The sequence below is a fragment of the Ovis aries genome, chromosome 3, assembly GCF_016772045.2.
Source record: "Ovis aries strain OAR_USU_Benz2616 breed Rambouillet chromosome 3, ARS-UI_Ramb_v3.0, whole genome shotgun sequence".
Lineage (NCBI taxonomy): Eukaryota > Metazoa > Chordata > Mammalia > Artiodactyla > Bovidae > Ovis > Ovis aries.
This window is the reverse complement of record NC_056056.1, coordinates 147,809,989-147,829,169: the sequence shown is the minus strand read 5'-3', so window position 1 is coordinate 147,829,169 and position 19,181 is coordinate 147,809,989. Positions and strand designations below refer to the sequence as shown.

The following is a 19,181-nucleotide window of genomic DNA, read 5'->3' as shown; positions in this document are numbered from 1 at the left end:
TCAAATAATTTTATAGATGCACAGTTAATGTATCTGAATTACAAAGTCTTTGAGACAATACTAATGTTGAATACAAATAAATACTTCCGCATGTCATTATAAGCTTTCTGTCTTTGCTGCCTTTCATTAATTGAATTTTACAAGCATTTAAGTCCTTATGGTGTGGTTGGATGGCATCACTGACACAATGGACATGAGTCTGAGCAAGCCAGGAGATGGTGAGGGATTGGGAAGCCAGGCATGCTGCGGTCCGTGCGGTTGCAAAGTCAGACACACGTGAGTGACTGAACAGCCAAAAAGAATTGCTTTATAAATCAGTCTGTCATGCATTGTTATTGAACATTTTTGTAAGCATGTCCTCTAAATTTTGATGACATTTTGTTCAAGAACAGTTGGAAATCTTTACTCAAAATATTCCCTGAATGGAATGAAATAATGTCAGCTGTTGAATGTTTTAGTGAATTATAATTATTGAAAATAATGTTTTTAAAAATTCATTGTGACCATCCTGACATATACACCTATGTTGGGGTATCATTCACATTCTAAAAGCTCTTCCACTGTGTGATTCAGAGATGGCTGCTCATGTTTATCATTATAGCCTGTAACTGTAAGAATTGTTTTCTGTGTGAAACTACTCTTAAGAATTAAGTATCTAAGAACTTATTTTAATGAAGCTCTGTATTCTGACTGTTATTAATAGATATGTTTCTGCCATATTGATTTGCCAAATATTTTACAATACTTTGCCTTTTGTGGTATGTACATATCTAAAAACTTTTCTCTGGTATTATAAGAGAAGAATTTATTTAAAATTATAGTATTCTAAAATATATCATTAGTATTCCTAACACATCAGGTAGACTGGCTTTAGTTTTAAGGAAAGCCAATGTAAGTACTTTTTCTAGGCTAGTTGCTGCCCTGAATCTTAATAAGTCTGTTAGCTAACAGTGCTAGATTTTGATGTTTTAAGTTAATATTAATTTCAGTGTAACATAAGTCATAAAATATTGTCTTTCATTTGTTAGTTATTGCTCTATTAATTGTATTTATATTTTTCACTTTTAATCACACTTAAGGTATTATTATATGATTTTAACAAACAGGAAACAGTTTCTTTTGCATGGCACTGAAAAAATAAGCAAATTAAAAAACAAAAGAAACAAAAAAGAATAAGTCAAGACTAACTGATAATTAAGGCATATGACACCTATAATTTTAAACTCCTAATGTATTGGGTTGGCCAAAAAGTTCAGTTGGGTTAACAAAGAAGGAACATTTTGGCCAAACCAATTGTTTCAGTATCTCCTGCATTTCTATGTAAAATGTACATTAGTATTGTGTTTTCTATTTCTTTGACAACTTTATTGCCTTTGTGTCTTTTTTTTCCTCAAAGAAAATATTTCTTTAACATTTTGCTTTAAATGTTTTCTTATTAGAAAGACTAGCAAGGAGCAGAATGCCCTGATATATTTCTGTACTCAGCATAGTTTTTTTTCTGTCTCTCTCTGCCCCTCCCTCACTTGCTTCCTTACTTTTATTCCCTTCTTTCCCCACTTTCCCTCCATTAACCTCTTTACACCTGTTCTAGTTTTTTTCTTAACAAAAATAATGTAACAAATATCTATATTCCTGCTTCTTAGAATTGATAACTTGTAGTGTTTTACGAAGATGTTATGACCTACTGATTTTCTTTTTATTATGTGCTATAATGGCAACTAATACTGTTCATTAAAACTTTTATTGAAAGATATAGTTGCAGTATGTGTTTTTAAAAATTCATTTTCCTGAATAGCATAATAATCGTTAAAAGAATGAGCCTCATTTCCACTTTACCACTCCCAGTTCTCTGGTAGTTAAAATTTCAAGACAATATTAGAAATACTCTTAAAAGTTATTTTATGTAAAATACATATAAATTTCATGACAAAACTGTCATTTGAATGAAGCCATAAAGTATTAAAAGTTTTGAATATAAAAATATGGTGAGAGAAGTATCTATATATGAAAAAGAGAAATGTATATTTTAATTTAGTTGGGTGTTAGAATATATGAAGTGAAGGGATGGAAAACAAGGTTGAAATCTGAATGATGGACAGGCTATGGAAGTCGTGCTCCTAAGTATTCCTAAGAATCAGTGCTGTGTTTTAGTGTACTTTGTAGTAAAGTATATTGGAGAATATTTACATAAACTTGAGGAGACTTTAAAATATAATCATGGCTGTTAGTTACATATTTAATATCACTGTAGTCAAACTAGGCAGTATGTGAACTGAGAAATTTCAGATGTACAAGCTGAGGTTAGAAAACACAGAGGAGCCAGGGATCAAATTGCCAACATTCGTTGAATTATAGCAATAGCAAAGAAGTCCCAGGACGACATCTACTTTTGCTTCATTGACTATGAAAAAGCCTTTGTGTGGATCACAGCAAACTATGGAAAATTCTTAAAAAAGATGGGAATACCAGTATTCCCTTACCTGTTTCCTATAAAACTAGTATGCAGGTCAAGAAACAACAGTTAGAATCAGATGTGGATTAATGGACTGGTTCAAAATTTGGAAAGGAGTAAGTCAAGGCTGTATATTGTCACCTTACTTATTTAACTTCTATACAGAGTACATCATGCCAAATGCTGGGCTGGATGAATTTCAAGCTGGAATCAAGATTTCTTGGAGCAGTATCCACAACCTTGGATATGCAAGTGATACCACCCTAATGGCAGAAAGCAAAGAGGAACTAAAGAGCCTCTTGGTTAGGGTGAAAGAGGAGAGTGTAAAAACTCACTTAAAACTCAACATTCAAAAAATTAAGATCATGGCATCTGGTCCCATCACTTCATGGCAAGTAGAAATGAAAAAAGTGGAAACAATGACATATTTTTATTCCTTTGGGCTCCAAAATCATTGTGGATGGTGACTGCAACCATGAAATTAGAAGACACTTGCTCCTTGGAAGGAAAACTATGACAATCCTAGATAGCATATTAAAAAGCAGTGCTATCACTTTACCAGCAAAGGTCCATATAAGTCAAAGCTGTGGTTTTTCCAGAAGTCATGCAGATGTCAGAGTTGGACCATAAAGAAGGTTGAGTGCTGAAGAATCTATGCTTTCGATGTGGTACTGGAGAAGACTCTTGAGAGTCCCTTGGACTGCAAGGAGATCAAACCAGTCAATCCTAAAGGAAATCAACCCTGAGTATTCACTGGAAGGATTGATGCTGAAGCTGAAGCTCCAATACTTTGGCCACCTGATGCGAAAAGCCAATTTATTGGAAATGATGCTGATGCTAGGAAAGACTGAGGGCAGCAGGAGAAGAGGGCAACAGAATGAAATGGTTGAATGGCATCATCAGCTCAACTGACACCCATTTGTGCAAACTCCAGGAGATAGTGAAGAACAGAGAAGCCTGGTACACTGACGTCCATGGGGTTGCAGAGTCAGATATGGTTTACCGACTGGACAACAGCAAAACTAAGCAGATGACTTCTGAGGATTCATATTTTTTAAATGGCAGGCCGTTTTAATTATGTGGACATCTTTCTTCTTTCTCAGATATGAAATCCACCATTTCCACTATTATTTAGAGGTATTGGAAAACACAGTAAGATTGCTATCTTACTTTATTTCTCTCGAGTTTTATTGAGGTATAATTGACAAGTAAAAAGACAAGGCATTTAAAGCATACTACATGATGATTTGATATATGTGTATATTGTGAAAATATTCCTCTCATCAAGTTAATTACTATATCCATCACCTCACAGATTTATTTTTTGATGAGAATGTTTAAGTTCTCCTCTCCTAGCAAATTTCAATTACGCAATACAACATTATCTTCTGTAGTTACCATGGTATACATTAGATCCTCAGACCTTAGTCATCTGAACTGAAAATTTGTATCCTTTTTTACAGAGCTTTCCCTCCCTATTTTCCCACTCTTCAGGAAACATTTTTCTATTCTCCGAATCTAAGTTTGATTTTTTTTTTTCTTTTCAGATTCCGCATATAACTGTTACCATGTGATATTTGTTGTTCTCTGTCTGGATTATTTTGCTTACGATAATGCCTTCCAAGTTCATCCATATTATTGCAAATGACATAATTTCATTTTGTTAAACACCTTTTTTTTTCTTTTTAATTTTTTTGGCCACATCATACCACATGTGGGATCTTAGTTCACCATTTGCATTGGAAGCACATAATCTTAACCACTGGACTGCCAAGAAAGACCCTGATTTCATTCATTTTAAAAGCTCATTGACATTCCATTGTGTATATGGAAATGTACTGCATTTTCTTGATCTATTCATCTCTAACTATGGTTGATGAACACTTAGGTTGTTTTTATTTACGGAATAATGCTGCTATGAACATGTGACTAGAACTGTCTCTTTGAGATATTGATTTCTCTTGAATACATACCCAGAAGTGGGATTGCTGAATCATGTATATGGTAGCTCTGTTTTTAATTTCTTGAGGAAATTCCATACTGTTTTCCATAGCTGCTGCTGCTGCAAGTTGTTTCAGTCGTGTCCGACTGTGCGACCCCATAGACAGCAGTCTACCAGGCTCCCCCGACCCTGGGATTCTCCAGGCTCCTCTGTCCATGGGATTTTCCAGGCAAGAGTACTGGAGTGGGTTGCCGTTACCTTCTCCAGTTTTCCATAGTGGCAGCATCAATTTACATTGCTAGCAACAGTATACAGGGGTTCCCTCTTTTCCTCTTCCCAGCATTTCTTTCTTTTTAAAAAGACATTTATTTATATATTTATTTATTTGGCTGTACCCTGCCTTAGTTGCATTCAGGATCTTTGATCTTCACTGCAGCATGCAGCATCTTAAGTTGCAGCATGCAAACTCTTAGTTGATGCATGTGGGATCTATTTACCTGACCAGAGATTGAACCCAGGGTCTCTGCGTTGGGAATAGGAGTCTTAGCCACCAGACCACCAGGGAAGTACTACTAGCATTTATCTTTTTTCTTTCTGATAAAAGTAATCCTAACTGGTATGTGATGATAAATCATTGTGGTTTTAATCTGCATTTTCCAGATAGTGACGTTGAGCACGTTTTCATGTACCTGTTGGCCATTTGTATGTGTTTTTTTGGAAAAATGTCTATTTAGGTCCTTTGCCCATTTTTAAATTGGGTAATTTGCATTTTTGTTATGGAGTAATATGAATTCCTAGCTCCTTACATATTTTAGATATTGATTCCTTGTCAGATATAAGATATGCAGATATTTCAGATAGGGGGTCTGTTCTCAGAACAGAGCTGTCATCAGAGGTATCTGCAAATATGGATTGGGTGTGGTGTGGGAAACCTGGCAGGGCCTGCAGATCAGATTCCAACCTGTGTCCCATTGTCTGTATGGCCCATCAAACATTTATGTACCAAACATTTGCTTTCCATTTCCATATGAATTGCCTTTCTCCCCTGTGAAGTCCCAAACCACTATTCCCAATATCCTTTTTGTCTTTAGGTGAAGATGGTATTTAAGGTGAGGACTTTAGCCATTTCATTAATTACTCAGTTTTCCTTGGTCTCTTTCATGATTGGAGAAGGAAATGGCAACCTACTCCAGTATTCTTACCAGAAAAATTCCATGGACAGCAGAGCCTGGTTGGTTATAGTCCATGGGGTTGCAAAGAGTCAGACATGACTAACTAACTTGGAGGGGCTTCCCTGGGTCCCTGGTGGCTTAGTCAGTAAGGAATCTGCCTGCAATGCAGGAGACTGCCTGCAGTATAGGAGACCAGGGTTCGATCCCTAGGTCAGGAAGTTACCCTGGAAAAGGAAATGGCAACCCACTTCAGTATCCTTGCCTGGAAAATCCCCATGGAGAGAGTAGCCTGGCAGGCTACAGTCCACAGGGTTGCAAAGCATCAGACACGATGAGTGACTAAACCACCACTTTTATGCATACATGTTATTAAACTTTTGTTTGCCTTTCTCATGTTAATGTGTCTCACGTCAACTTAATTCTTAGACCAGTCAGAATAACCTAGAAGGGCAGATGAAAATTTTTTTTCTGTCTGACACAGTCTTGGTTAATCCTTGGGAGGAAAAAACAACTTTGTTGTCTTATTTTAATGTTAATCTAAGTGAAACCATTAGAAGCAACTGTTAGGAATATGTATATATAAAGAGAAGGAGAGCCTTCCCAACGTGCACACATATAAGTACATACATACAAATACGTACCTGATGTAGCCAAATTAAAAAATCACTTTCGGATTGTTAATTATTTTAACTGTACATCTCTTTAATGGGGCTTCGCTGGTAGCTCAGCTGGTAAAGAGTCTGCCTGCAATGCAGGAGACCCTGGTTCAATTTCTGGATCGAGAAGATCCACTGGAAAAGGGATAGGCCTCCTACCCCAATATTCTTGGTGTTCCTTGGTGGCTCAGCTGGTAAAGAATCCACCTGCAGTGAGGAAGACCTGAGTTCAATCCCTGGGTTGGGAAGGACGGCTCCACCCACTCCAGTATTCTGGCCTGAAGAATTCCATGGACTGCATAGTCCATGGGGTCACAAAGAGTCGAACACAACTGAGCCACTCTCCCTTTCACTTTTTTTTCCTCTTTAGTGAATATTTACACTCTTTGACAGCCCAGTATCTGAGCTTGTCTACTTCTGAGGTGTTTCTTACCTTATCAATTTTGATAATAGGCACAGCCCACCTCAGTATTCTTGCCTGGGGAATCCGAAGAACAGAGTAGTCTGACAGGCTATGGTCCATAGGGTCGCAAAGAGTCAGACACAAATGAAGTGACTTAGCATGCACACACAGCACAGCCTACTTACTTTTGTACAATCTAGAAGAAAAAAAAAACAACATACCTCTTTCAGCCTGTTTTGCTACTAGTGAATTGGCATATGATCTAAGCTTGGACCGATGCACTTATCTTTTACCTTGAATCAAGTTAGTAATCCAAAGAAATAAGGCCTGCAAGGTGCCTATTCTAGTAAGCAGCTGCAGGAGCTGCAACAGGATTGAATTTTCAGGGTTAGTAATGCTAGAAGATGGTAGAAGAGGTGGTTGTTCATTGTTTAGAAGTAGAAATGCTACAGTCAGTGGAGTCCAGTGTTCACAAGTGCTAGCAGTAGTATCCTTTTGAGACTAATCATGGTGTAATTTTGACTGTGACACCACAGCTACTTAGTCTTCCTTGTTCCTGCCAGTTGCCAAACATGCTTGCTCAGCCCTTTGGCAGATCTACTGGTTATCCAACTTCCTTTTAACTTATTTTCTATTTAAATTAACCAAATATGCTTTCCTTTCTTGTAACTATGAATCCTAACTGATATTCTTTTTTAATGTAGGTAGTTGAAAATGACTGTATTCAGTAAAACATTTAGACATAGAGTACTGCTTAGAGTAACATTGTTGCCTTAATAATAGTCTAAAATGTTTAGTTTAAGAAATTACCTTTGACTTATACATCAAGATCCATTTTTACTTTCGGTGTGGTTTAGTGATAGTAGGCTGATCTAGCAATTGGTCTTGAATTCCTAATTATTTTTTTCTTAGGCGAATAGAAATGGGGATTATCTAGTACATAGAATTTGGCAAAAGCCATAAGATAATGTCTTGGATAATGGAAAATCAGCCTGGAATAAGTTCAATTGTTTTATACATAAGAAGACTATATTTAGTTTTTGACTTTTCCCTAATTATATTGATCTTTACAATGTGGAACTACTTATAAAATTGATGTTTATATATTCTCTTTATAATCTGGATTGTTAAGTTTTATTACAGCATCTTCTTATATTTCTGAACTTTGAAAAGTCACTTCATTTTCTGTGCCATAGTTTTTTAAGTTTTGAAATGATGGAGAATAAACTAATCTCAAAGGTCCATTCTAGCCTTAGCATTTGATGAGTTAATGAAATGTAATTTATTTCCTTTTTTTCCTAAAGTTTGAATGCCAGCAGTATGCTTATGATGCAGCATGGAGCATAGTAGATTGGATTTATTTTTCAGTGACCTCAAAGTGATCAATTTAAGACATCTGTTGGGAAATATGTTAAATAATAAGTTCAGTAAGCAGCAGAGTCTAGGGATATTCAGAACTGTCCTTCATGTAGTTTATGAAAATCATTTGGAAAAATGAACTGCTTTCTTTATTCACAGTTAGCATGCTTAGACAGAATTAGAAGGCACTGATTTAAAATTTCAAAGCTAGAATTCTTGAATTTGAATCCTGGCTCTATCACTTATTAGCAGTGTGACCTTGAACAAATTAATTAACCTCTCCGTGTCTAGTTTCTTCATCAGTAAAGTGGGAGTAAAAATAGAACTTACATTATAGAGTTGCTATGAAGATTAAATGAGTTTTTACATGTAAAGATTCTGGAGTATCTACATTGATGCAAGGTATATGGTACTCATTATTAGCAATTTTATTTTCATGTTATTGCATAATATCATATAACTAGAATACATTTTGTTATTTTATTTATAATTCATAAATATTGAATTTGAAACCATAATTCATGTATGTCCAAAAGATACATTGTGCATATTTGCTTATATTATCAATAAATGTTTTATAGCATTTCACTATTATTAATAAAGCAAATATTTTATATCTCTTAAATGCTGTATTATCATTGGGAGTCAGTGCAGTTTTTGGCATGAAGGTTATGTGGTCTGAAGCACATCCATAATGACTAGCAGTGTTTTAAAGAAGTTCTGAGGTTTCAGATACGCGTAGCTAATGTAACTGAAGTTGCTCTAATAATAAACTTAACATTTCGTTAGATCCTATATAGATTTTTATCTTCTCTCTATTCTGTGTTAATTTTAGTAGAATATTGAATTACAAGGAAAGGCAAAGAAAATAGCAGTGTTGACCTAGAATATTGCTATCAGATAAGAGTGCTTCAGTGATACATTCTTTCCATGTAGTGATTTCTCTGCTTATTTTGATTTTTATAACTGATTTATTTTGTGTTTAATTATTCACCATAGGTCTAGAGTCAGTTTTATTAGTTCTTGGGTTTTTTTATCCAGGAAAACTTTGTGAAACAGTATATATTTTATAAATAATTTGAGAACATTTTTATAGTTTCTTCTCAGAAAATAATTATTGGTACTTTTAGATTTTAATTCCAAGTCTTCAGTTCAGATAAAATGATAGTTGTTTTAGAGACTATTTATTTAATCATTATAAAATAATCCTGCTTCCCTTTTCAGGACCAGGGTTCTGATCAAGCAGGAAAGGAGAAAGCAGAAGGTAAAGAAAATATATTTTTATTGTGTCTCATAGTGTTACAAGAACAGTGATATTTTGGAGCATTTTTCCAAGGTTAATAAATTCACCTGAGTGAAACTGGAGGACCATTTTAGTTTCTCCATTCTTATAGATAGCTTAATTAGCTACCCATTTTTCTCAGGCACAGAATTATGGAGCATTGTTGATTCTTGTTGTCATCTAGTTCCAATATATCCCAAGTCTGATCAGTTCTCACAGTTAATACTATTAGCCCCCTTATCCAAAGCATTTGTTGCCCAGGGTACTATAGTAACCTTATAACCTATCTCCTACTTTTTTTAGTGTTTTTAAAAAATAATTGCATTGATTGTATTACATAATAAAGTTGAGCGTGTATCTTGCAAAAAAGTGATACATATCCTAAGGAAACTTCCCTATGTGCAGCTTGAGATATGTACATGCTTCTTTGGATCTTTGTTGTTGTTAAATAGCAAACAAAATAGAGAGAAGAAGAAAGAGAGGAAGAAGAAGGACAGGGTACAGGGGAGAGAAAAGGGAGCACCGAATAAATGTCCAGGAGCAGTAGAATGGTTAAGCAACTTGTGGTATACCCAAGGTATAGCAGTGAAAATGCATCATTTGCATGTAATTATTGTAGGTGAATCTCAAAACCAGAATGTTGAGCAAATGAAGAAACTCACAGAAAAATACAAGCAGTGAGATTTCATGTTCAGAGGTGAAAGTGAAAGTTGCTCAGTAGTGTCCGACTCTTTGCAAGCCCATGGGCTACATAGTCCATGGAATTTTCCAGGCCAGAATGCTGGAGTGGGTAGCCTTTCCCTTCTCCAGGAGATCCTCCCAACCTAGAGATTGAACCCAGGTCTCCTACATTGCAGATGGATTCTTTACCAGCTGAGACACCAGGGAAACCCAAGAATACTGGAGTGGGAAGCCTATCGCTTCTCCAGCGGATCTTCCTGACCCAGGAATTGAACTGGGGTCTCCTGCATTTGCAGGTGGATTCTTTACCAACTGAGCTACCAGGGAAGCCTCAGAGGTAGTGAAATTTAAAGAAAAGTTAAGGGAGTAATTGTGATGAAAGTAGGATATTTGTTACCTCAGTGAAATGATGCTTTATTGTAAATTTAACCTTTTTTTTTTCTTGATTACTACTGAGGCTGGCTATCTTTTCATTCAGATTTTCTGCTTCATGAGATACATTTCCAAGTATTTCTTTCATTTTTTATTTGGGTTGTTTGTCTTTTTCTGTGTTTTTATATATCTAGGAATTATTTGTCAGTTATATGTGTACTCAGTAGCTTTTATGTTTACTTTCTTAATGATATCTTTGAAGGAAAGTTCTCACTTTTAATGTCATTGAATTTATCAAAAATTTTTTTGCTCTTTCTTTTATTTTTTGTATTCTGTTCTTCACACAACTGTTAGCATGATTTTTTTTTTTTAAAGAAAAACAGAATTTATCGTTTCCTTAAAAACCTCAATTGCTTTTCATTGCTTTTAGAATAAATCTGATTTAACCATAGCTTGACAATCCCAGGTGGTATAGTGGTAAAGAAATCCAGCTGCCAATGCAGAAGATGTGCATTCAATCCCTGGGATGGAAGATCCCCTGGAGTAGGAAATGGCAACTCACTCCATTATTCTTACCTGAGAAGTTTTTCCTTGTCCTTCCATGGACAGAGGAGCCAGGTGGGCCACACATGGGGTCACAAAGAGTCAGACATGACTGAGCAGCACGCATGCAACCATAGCCTGAAAGGACCTAAAGGGTCTGCATCCTGCCTGCTTCTCTGACCTTATGTTTTACTGCTCGCCCTGTTGTTCATTGTATTTCAACCACAATGACCTTCTTTCTGCCACTCTTCTTCCCTTTCTCTGGAATAGTCTCCCTTGAGATATTTTATGTCTGGCTTGTCAATATTTGGGTCTCAGCTAAAGTATCTGTTAGATTGACTTTCTCTGATCACTACATCTAAATAGCTCCCCACCCTCCAGTTACTGTTTCTTCAGTATTCCCTTTTATTTATCACTCTTTTCAAAGTCTGGTATTTTCTTATAAATTTATTGATTCTGTTCTCCTCTCCCACCCCATTAATATATATTCATAAAAAAGGATCTTACCACTTTTAATCACTCTGTTATCTCCTATGCCTAGAATTATGTGTAACATAGGCACTTGATACTAAATAATCTATGAATGTAGTCTGTCCCCAGACTATTAAAAAAAAAATCTTAAAAGTGTTTGGATCATTCTTTGAACATTTATAAGAAAAGACTCACAGCACTTTGCTAAAGGATTAATCTCTAGTCATGTCACTTTCTTACTCTTTGAAAATTTCATACCGTCCTTTGTCTCCTCAAGCCTCTCTTCCCCAACCCTGTTCTTTTTTCCTTCATACTAATTAGATGACCTTGTCTCATATTTCAGTGGAAATAGAAGCTATCAGATGAGAATTATCTCACATTTCTACCACCAGTAGTATAGGAGGCTGTGAAATTTAGACTCTTTAGGCAAACTGCTAGTTTCATAGTTGACTTTAATTTGTAAACATATAAAGTGTGTCACAGGAATATAAAAATATTGTCATTTATTTGATTGCATTATTGCTTTTTATTATTTATTCTTCTGCCTGAAACATATAGTTGCTGCAGTAACTTTCTAATTATTTTAGGAATATTTTGAAAAGAAAAGGCTAAAGTCAAAAATGAAATTATTGGGAGTTTTATCCCCTGTCAAAAATTCTACTGTCAGTTTAGACCTCCTTAACCTGTATATGGTAAATCAGATATCTTGCCAGAAGAAAACATCTGGTAAGTAAATTTTTCTAATACCATTTTTTAAATTCAATGTGATTATAAGGTTTAATTTTCTAATAAGTGTAATTTTAGAACTCAAAGGATGTGGAAAGGAAACTTTTAAAACTTAAAAGTTTTAAAAGTTTTTTTTGCCTGCTTAAGAAAATTTGTTAATTTTTGCTTAAAATCTCTTATTCCTTAATCCATTTATTTTTATTTTTAGTTTGTATAAATGTTATATAAAATTAATTTTATAAGGCATGGTTAGACTTATTGCAGTGCAGCTGTTTCAATTATTACATTATTCTGTCTTGGCAGTTAGTTACCAAAGTTCAGCTAAAGAGCAGGAAATACATGTATTTATTATCTTATACTATTTTAGAGAATCTATTTAAAAAGGAAGAGCTGAAAAGATTTTTGTCTCAATGATTAGTTTCCTGATTGACAACTTAAATAATTTCTCAGGCATTCTTGGGATGTTAATTGTAGTAGTCTTAATACTTCAAAATAAAGTTCATTTTGGCTTGCACTTTGATTCTTTAAGTAAATAAAAAAGTTTAATCACACTATTTTTTTTTCTATCTCAAGGGACCTTTGTCTGATACTTAATTTTTAAAACAAGTGCTAAAATGAGAGCTTAAAAGAGTTCATAAATGATAGATGGAAATTGATTATAGTATTCTTAGTATCCCCTCTTTTCCTTTTTCTGTCATTTTTTGTTTCTCCCTCCACAGAGCAGTTTACACAAGTAAAAAACTTTTACTGTAGTAAAAGTAAATACATAATTCGTGGACTTTAGGAATAGAAGTTTTTGTTGTAAATCTGATTTTATTTTCTTCACTTATATAATATTGTTATCAACTATACTCACATTTTATATTAGATCTTCAGATCTTAATCATCATACAGCTCAAAGTTTGTGCCCTTTTGCCAGCCTCTGCCTATTTCCCCTTCTCTCTCATCCTCAGCCCCTGGGAACCACTTTTCTACTCTGTGTTTCTATGAGTTTGACCTTTTTTTCCCAAGGTTCCACATGTAAGTGATACCATGCCGTATTTGTCTTTTTCTGTCTGGCTTATTTCACTTAGCATAATATTTTCAGGGTCCATCCATGTTGTCATAATTGGCAGGATTTTCTTCTTTCTCAGGGCTGAATACTATTTTATGTATACACCACATCTGTTCATCCGTTGACAGACGGTTGTTTCCATATCTTGGTTATTGTGAATAATACTTCATTGAACAGGAGAGTGCAGATTTGTCTTCAAGATCCTTTTTCGTTTCTTTTTTTTTATTGTTTATAGTTTTTTATTTTTTAATTTTAAAATATTTAATTCTTACATGTGTTCCCAAACATGAACCCCCCTCCCACCTCCCTCCCCATAACATCTCTGTGGGTCATCCCCATGCACCAGCCCCAAGCATGCTGTATCCTGCGTCAGACATAGACTGGCGATTCAGTTCCAGAAGGGGTATTGCTGAACCTTGTGTTAGTCTACTTTTAATTTTTTGAGGAACCTCCATTCTGTTCTCCATAGTGGCTGAACCAATTCATATTTCCACCAATAGTGCACAAGTGTTTCCTTTTCTCCACATTCTTGTCAGCACTTGTTATCTCTTGTCTTTTTGATAATTCCTTCTGACAGGTTTGAGAAGATGTCTTATTGTAGTTTTGCTTTGCATTTTCCTGATGATAACTAATATTGAGTACCCCTTGCCATTTGTATGTCTTTTTTGGAAAAATATCTATTCAAGTCCTCTGCCCATATTTAAATTAGTTTTTTTTTTTTGCTAATGAGTTATGTGAATTCTTTATATTGTGGATGTTAACCCCTTATCAGATACGTGATTTGCAAATACTTTCTCCCATTCCCTAGGTTGTCTTTTCATTGTGTTAATGATTTTCTTCTGCTATGCAGTAGCTTTTTAGTTGAATGTAGTCTCAGTTGTTTATTTTTGCTTTAGTTGCCTTTGTTTTGATGTAAAATGCAAAAAATTACCAAAATGGAGAACAGAGAGCTTACCCTTTATGTTTGCTATATTTTCTTTTAAGATTTCTATAATTTTGAGTCAAACGGTTTTTACTTTTTTTTTTTTTTTTTCTCCCCTTGGGCCATGTGCAGCATGCAGGATCTTAGTTCCTCAACCAGGGAACATCTTTATCTCCAAGGCAGAGGGACACTGAGAGCAATCTAAATGGACAGGACTGCTGTTTTCCCCAATTTACTACACACTGTGCTCATACTCCTTTTTTGTCTTATCACATTTTCCATAACTTTTCCATTCCTCATCAAACCTAATGTAAAAATACTCAGGTTCTTTGGGTCTTCATTTTCTTATGACGTTTTCTATGTAAGACTTATATTAAATAAAGTTTGTATGCTTTCCTCTTGTTAATCGATCTTTTGTCACAGGAGCCCCAGTTGGGAGTATAGAAGGGTAGAGGATAGAGGTATTTTTACTCTCCTTAAAAAAAAAGACTTTATAAGTAAGGCTCAACTAACAGACATTCAAATAATGTTATGAACTGAATGTTTGTGTCCTCCCGTCCAAATTCATGTATTGAAATTCCAACTTGTAATGTAATGATTCAGGAGGGACTTTTAGGAAGCAATTAGGTCATGAGGGTGGAACTCTCATGAATACAGTTGTACCCTGATTAAAGAAATATCAACAACCTCAGATATGCAGATGATACCACTCTAATGGTAGAAAGTGAAGAGGAACTAAAGATTCTCTTGATGAGGGTGAAAAAGGAGAGTGTAAAAGCTCGCTTAAACCTCAACATTCAAAAAATGAAGATCATGGCACCCAGTTCCATCACTTCATGGCGAATAGAGGGCAGAAAGTAGACACAGTGACAGATTTTCTTTTCTTGGGCTCCAAAATCACTGTGGACAGTGACTTCAGCCATGAAATTAAAAGACACTTGCTCTGCCGGGGTCCAGCCCTGGTGGATCCAGTGTAATTCGAAGTGGGGATGGAGTCAGTGAGGAAAAACTTATTTATTTAGAAATATAAAGAGAGATTAGGAAAGAATAGTGCAGTAGGAAAATTAGTGGAGAAAAGGGGCTGAATAACTTGGTTTACGTGGAAAACCAATAAAGTTCCAAGACAAGGACCTTGCACCATCTACGTAGGCCATCGGTGCCCGCTTGAATAGTGGAGGGTGCCCCGCCTTGGGCTCCCTCTTGCGTGGGTCTCAGAAGCCAGGGCAAATAAGTAGACATGGTGAGCCTCCACGCTCCAGATGGGAATTCAGCCAGAAAAGGGAGGAAAGAACGACATGGAGGAGCCAAGCATCGGTGCCAGACCCACAACTTTATTTTCAAAAGCAGCTTATATACCCCAGGTTGTTCATAAAGAAATAATGGAATGTGCAGAGTTATGCAGGGGCAGCAGTCCTGACCCTTATTGAGACCAGACTTTCTTTTTGCATACCTTCCCGTATACAAAAGGTCTCAGGTGGTTTACATTATCTTCTGGCCAAGAGGCCTGTTAACATTTTTATGGCTCTCTTCCTAGATAAATGTCTATCAACCAGAAAACTCTTTTTCCCTTGAAGGGTTTTTTTCTTTAATCTGCATCACCCTCAAAGTACTAAATAAAGTTACATTCCTGTAGAACAAAGGTGCAGTGGGTTATAACAAAGAAAGAACTTAACTCAAAGATCTAATGTTGCTGATACCAGGGCTACTACCTGTTTTTCCTATATACCAACTATATCTACAAATAAAAGATATGAAAACTTGGCAGCAGGTATTGGCTCAACAAATGAAACCCTTAATCAGTCCTATTCTAATGATTTTGACTCCTCGAAAGCCCCCTCATTCCTAGGATGTTTTAAGCTTCCTGTGCCTCTCGCAGTCAGGAGGCCACAGACAATCACATGCGCAGCTGTAAGAGTCTGGCAGGCAGGCTAGAAAGCCATCAGACGGGTTTTTGGATTGAAACACTCATATTATGCCCAGGAGATTTATTATCTAAAAGCTCTAAATTAACTTTTTCCAGAAAAAGGTGGTGGGGGGACAGCCCCCTGTTAATGTCAGAAGAGTAGGTGGAAAGCATAACACAGTAAAGCAGGCAGACTCTGGTTTTGGGGGGTAGATGCTCGGGAACGGGGGTCTTCTGAGGCTCGATCCTGCCTTTGCGTATGCTGAGCCTCCTTCCTCATGACCTTTGCCACGGGCGGAGTTCCTCACACTGGCTCCCGGCATTGCTCCTTGGAAGGAAAGCTATGAGAGTCTAGACAGCATATTAAAAAGCAGAGGGGTCACTTTACCGACAAAGGTATGTATATAGTCAAAGCTATGGTTTTTTCAGTAGTCATGTGCTGATGTGAGAGCTGGATATTAAGAGTACAGAGTACCAGAGAATCGATACATTCAAATAAGTCAGTCCTAATGGAAATCAACGCTGGATATTCTTTGGAAGGACTGATGTTGAAGCTGAAGCTCCAGTACTTTGTGAAGAACCAAGTCATTGGAAAAGACACTGATGCTGGGAAAGATTGAGGGCAAAAGGAGAAAAAGACAGGAGAGGATGAGATGGTTAGATAGCATCACCAACTCATTGGACATGAATCTGAGCAAAGTCTGAGAGAGTGAAGGACAGAGAAGCTTGGCATGCTGCAGTCCATGGGGTTGCAAAGAGTTGAACACAACTTAGTGACTGAACAACAACAACAACGAAACCCCAGAGAGCTCTTTCTCCCTTTCTACCATCTGAGAGCACAGGGAGAAGATGGTTGTCTGAGAAACAGGAAGCAGGCCCTCACCAGACACCAGATTTTCTAGCATCTTCATCTTGGACATCCCAGCCTCCAGACTGAGAAATAAATTTCTGTTGTTCGTAATCCACCCAGTCTATGGGATCCAGTTTCAGCAGCCTTGAAAGGACCAAGGTACTTAACTAAAAGGAAGGGCAGTGGTGCAGCTGGGCTTCAGAAACTGCTTGAATCAGAGGTTTTGAATTCAATCAAGATTTTTTCTCACTTCAGATATTAGCTTCATTCTCTCAGACTGCCTTCATCACTGGGGCTTAAAACATTACCTTAAAAAACTAACATTGCTCATCTCTCCTAGTTTTGCCATTAGAGAAATACTGAGAGATGTTTCACTGGTCCTGAACTTCTGAAAATTCCACTGAAGGAATATTGCCTTACCCCAGGTCTTAGCACTGGAACAATTACTCCTAACCAGAGGGAACAGTTCTTAATTCTCCTTGGGTTAGATGTCTACCCCTTCACCAGTTATTTTTACTGAAAGGCAGGGTTTTATAAGATGGTGGAAAGTCTCCACTAGAACTGTATAGTTGATGCATGTGTAAAAAACATTCCCCAGAAAAGAAAAGTTGTTGCAAGTACTGAACAGACAAAAAAGAGATTTTTTCTATAAAGAGACACAAAGATTCTGCTTCTATAAATTTAAAAAATCTAGTGAGGGAAATAGAGTTAATCACAAACAACAAAGGATGGTAAGTGTATTTATAGAGAACCTATATAGTGCTATGAGAATGTGTAAGAGAATATCGGATACGGTCTGGGTTTCAAGGAAGTATTAGAGGAAGAAAAAAGTTTTCAAGAGGAGTATATAAGATGATAAAGTAAAAAGAATGATTCAAAATATCTGAGATACTATTGTAATGTTTTCTAGTGTACATAGAATACAGGTGGTTTCAGTAAATTTCTAAAATGTGCATTTCTTTAATGAACATAGTATATCAAATGATGCTTTAAAAATTTTTTATTTTTCTTATAATTTTTTATAAATTATATATTTTTTCATTCTAGAAACTGTGAGGAAACCAATGCACGTGAATATGAATAAAGACATAAAAATGCCCCTAAGAAAGCATGATATAGAACTTCCAATGTCACCTAACTGTGTACCATCTAAACTCTGCATTGATGATATAGAAAACAAGTAGGTTTTAGCTAGGTTATATTAATGTATCTATCTGATGTATATTACATTCATATATATATTATAGCATCATATATCATTATATATTATTTAAATGGTCATTATTGTTTTACCTTTTTACTCACTGGAAGATGTACAGAGGATTTATTCTTCTATAATAGCTCCAGTTTTTGTTTGTTCAGCTGCTATAATATCGTTAAACTATTAAGACATTTATCAAATGACCAAATGTCCATACTAAATTTTTTGTACACATAGTTTGACTTTATCATAAAATCTCTCATAACAATATAATTTTTAGAAAACTCGATAATATTATGATCTGGAATAAATAGAGTTACTTAGAGTTTCATATGTTTTCATGTATTTGTATATAACAGTATCAATTTTAAATAGATATATAAAGATGGTCAATTTAATGCCATCTATATTTTTAACCTTAAAATTTTATTTTTGTTAGTATATGCTATCAAAGACTAGACACCAAGGAAGAACTTGATCCAGTTCAGGTGAGGTTTTTTAAATTAAATTTTATTATTTTTATAGTTGTGATATGCTAACAAATGATATAAATTTTTCAAATACTAGAAAAACTTAGTATTTATAATTATTCTTTTAAAAGTTTTTAATACAAGGAACATACACCTTAAGAATATTTTAACCAATTGATTATGAGAAACATTTTGGAGTTCTGATAAGGTAGATGAGGCCTATGTGTGTGTAATATTTGCTTCTGCTTGTTACTGACAAGCTGTAAAGGATAATTCATTTGGAGATTCCTGTTTTTGGTTCATGCAAGCATTGAGTAATTCATCTCTTCACACAGTGATCAGATTATTTGATTTCATATGAAATTGTGATTTTCGATAGTCTTGTTGATCCTAGGATTATTTTTCAAAGTATTGCAAATGATTATTTTTTTAGCAAATTTTAATTTTTAAAAATTTCATTTACTTATTTTTTAATTGAAGTATAGTTGATTTACAATGTTGTGTTTCAGGTATACAGCATAGTGGCTTAATTATATATATATTTAAATTTTTTTCCTTTATTATTGTTGTTCAGTAGCTCAGTCCTCCCCAACTCTTTGTGATCCCGTGGACTACAGCACACCAGGCTTTGCTGTCATTCACTATCTCCCAGAGTTTGCTCAATCTCTTGTCCATTGTGTCAGTAGTGCCATCCAACCAAGCATCTTTTAATTTCATGGCTC

At 35.5% G+C, this 19,181-nt stretch overlaps 1 protein-coding gene across 2 annotated transcripts in view; it reads left to right on the top strand.

The window, feature by feature from the left end:
• REDIC1 (regulator of DNA class I crossover intermediates 1) overlaps positions 1 to 19,181 on the top strand; it is a 95,895-nt gene that overhangs the window by 12,868 nt on the left and 63,846 nt on the right. For both annotated transcript variants that reach the window (XM_027967448.3, XM_060412757.1), the window contains exons 3-6: positions 9,209 to 9,248; positions 11,921 to 12,059; positions 17,836 to 17,968; positions 18,429 to 18,477. In XM_027967448.3, coding sequence (XP_027823249.2) covers positions 9,209 to 9,248; positions 11,921 to 12,059; positions 17,836 to 17,968; positions 18,429 to 18,477 — 361 coding nt within the window. The remainder of the gene's footprint in view (positions 1 to 9,208; positions 9,249 to 11,920; positions 12,060 to 17,835; positions 17,969 to 18,428; positions 18,478 to 19,181) is intronic.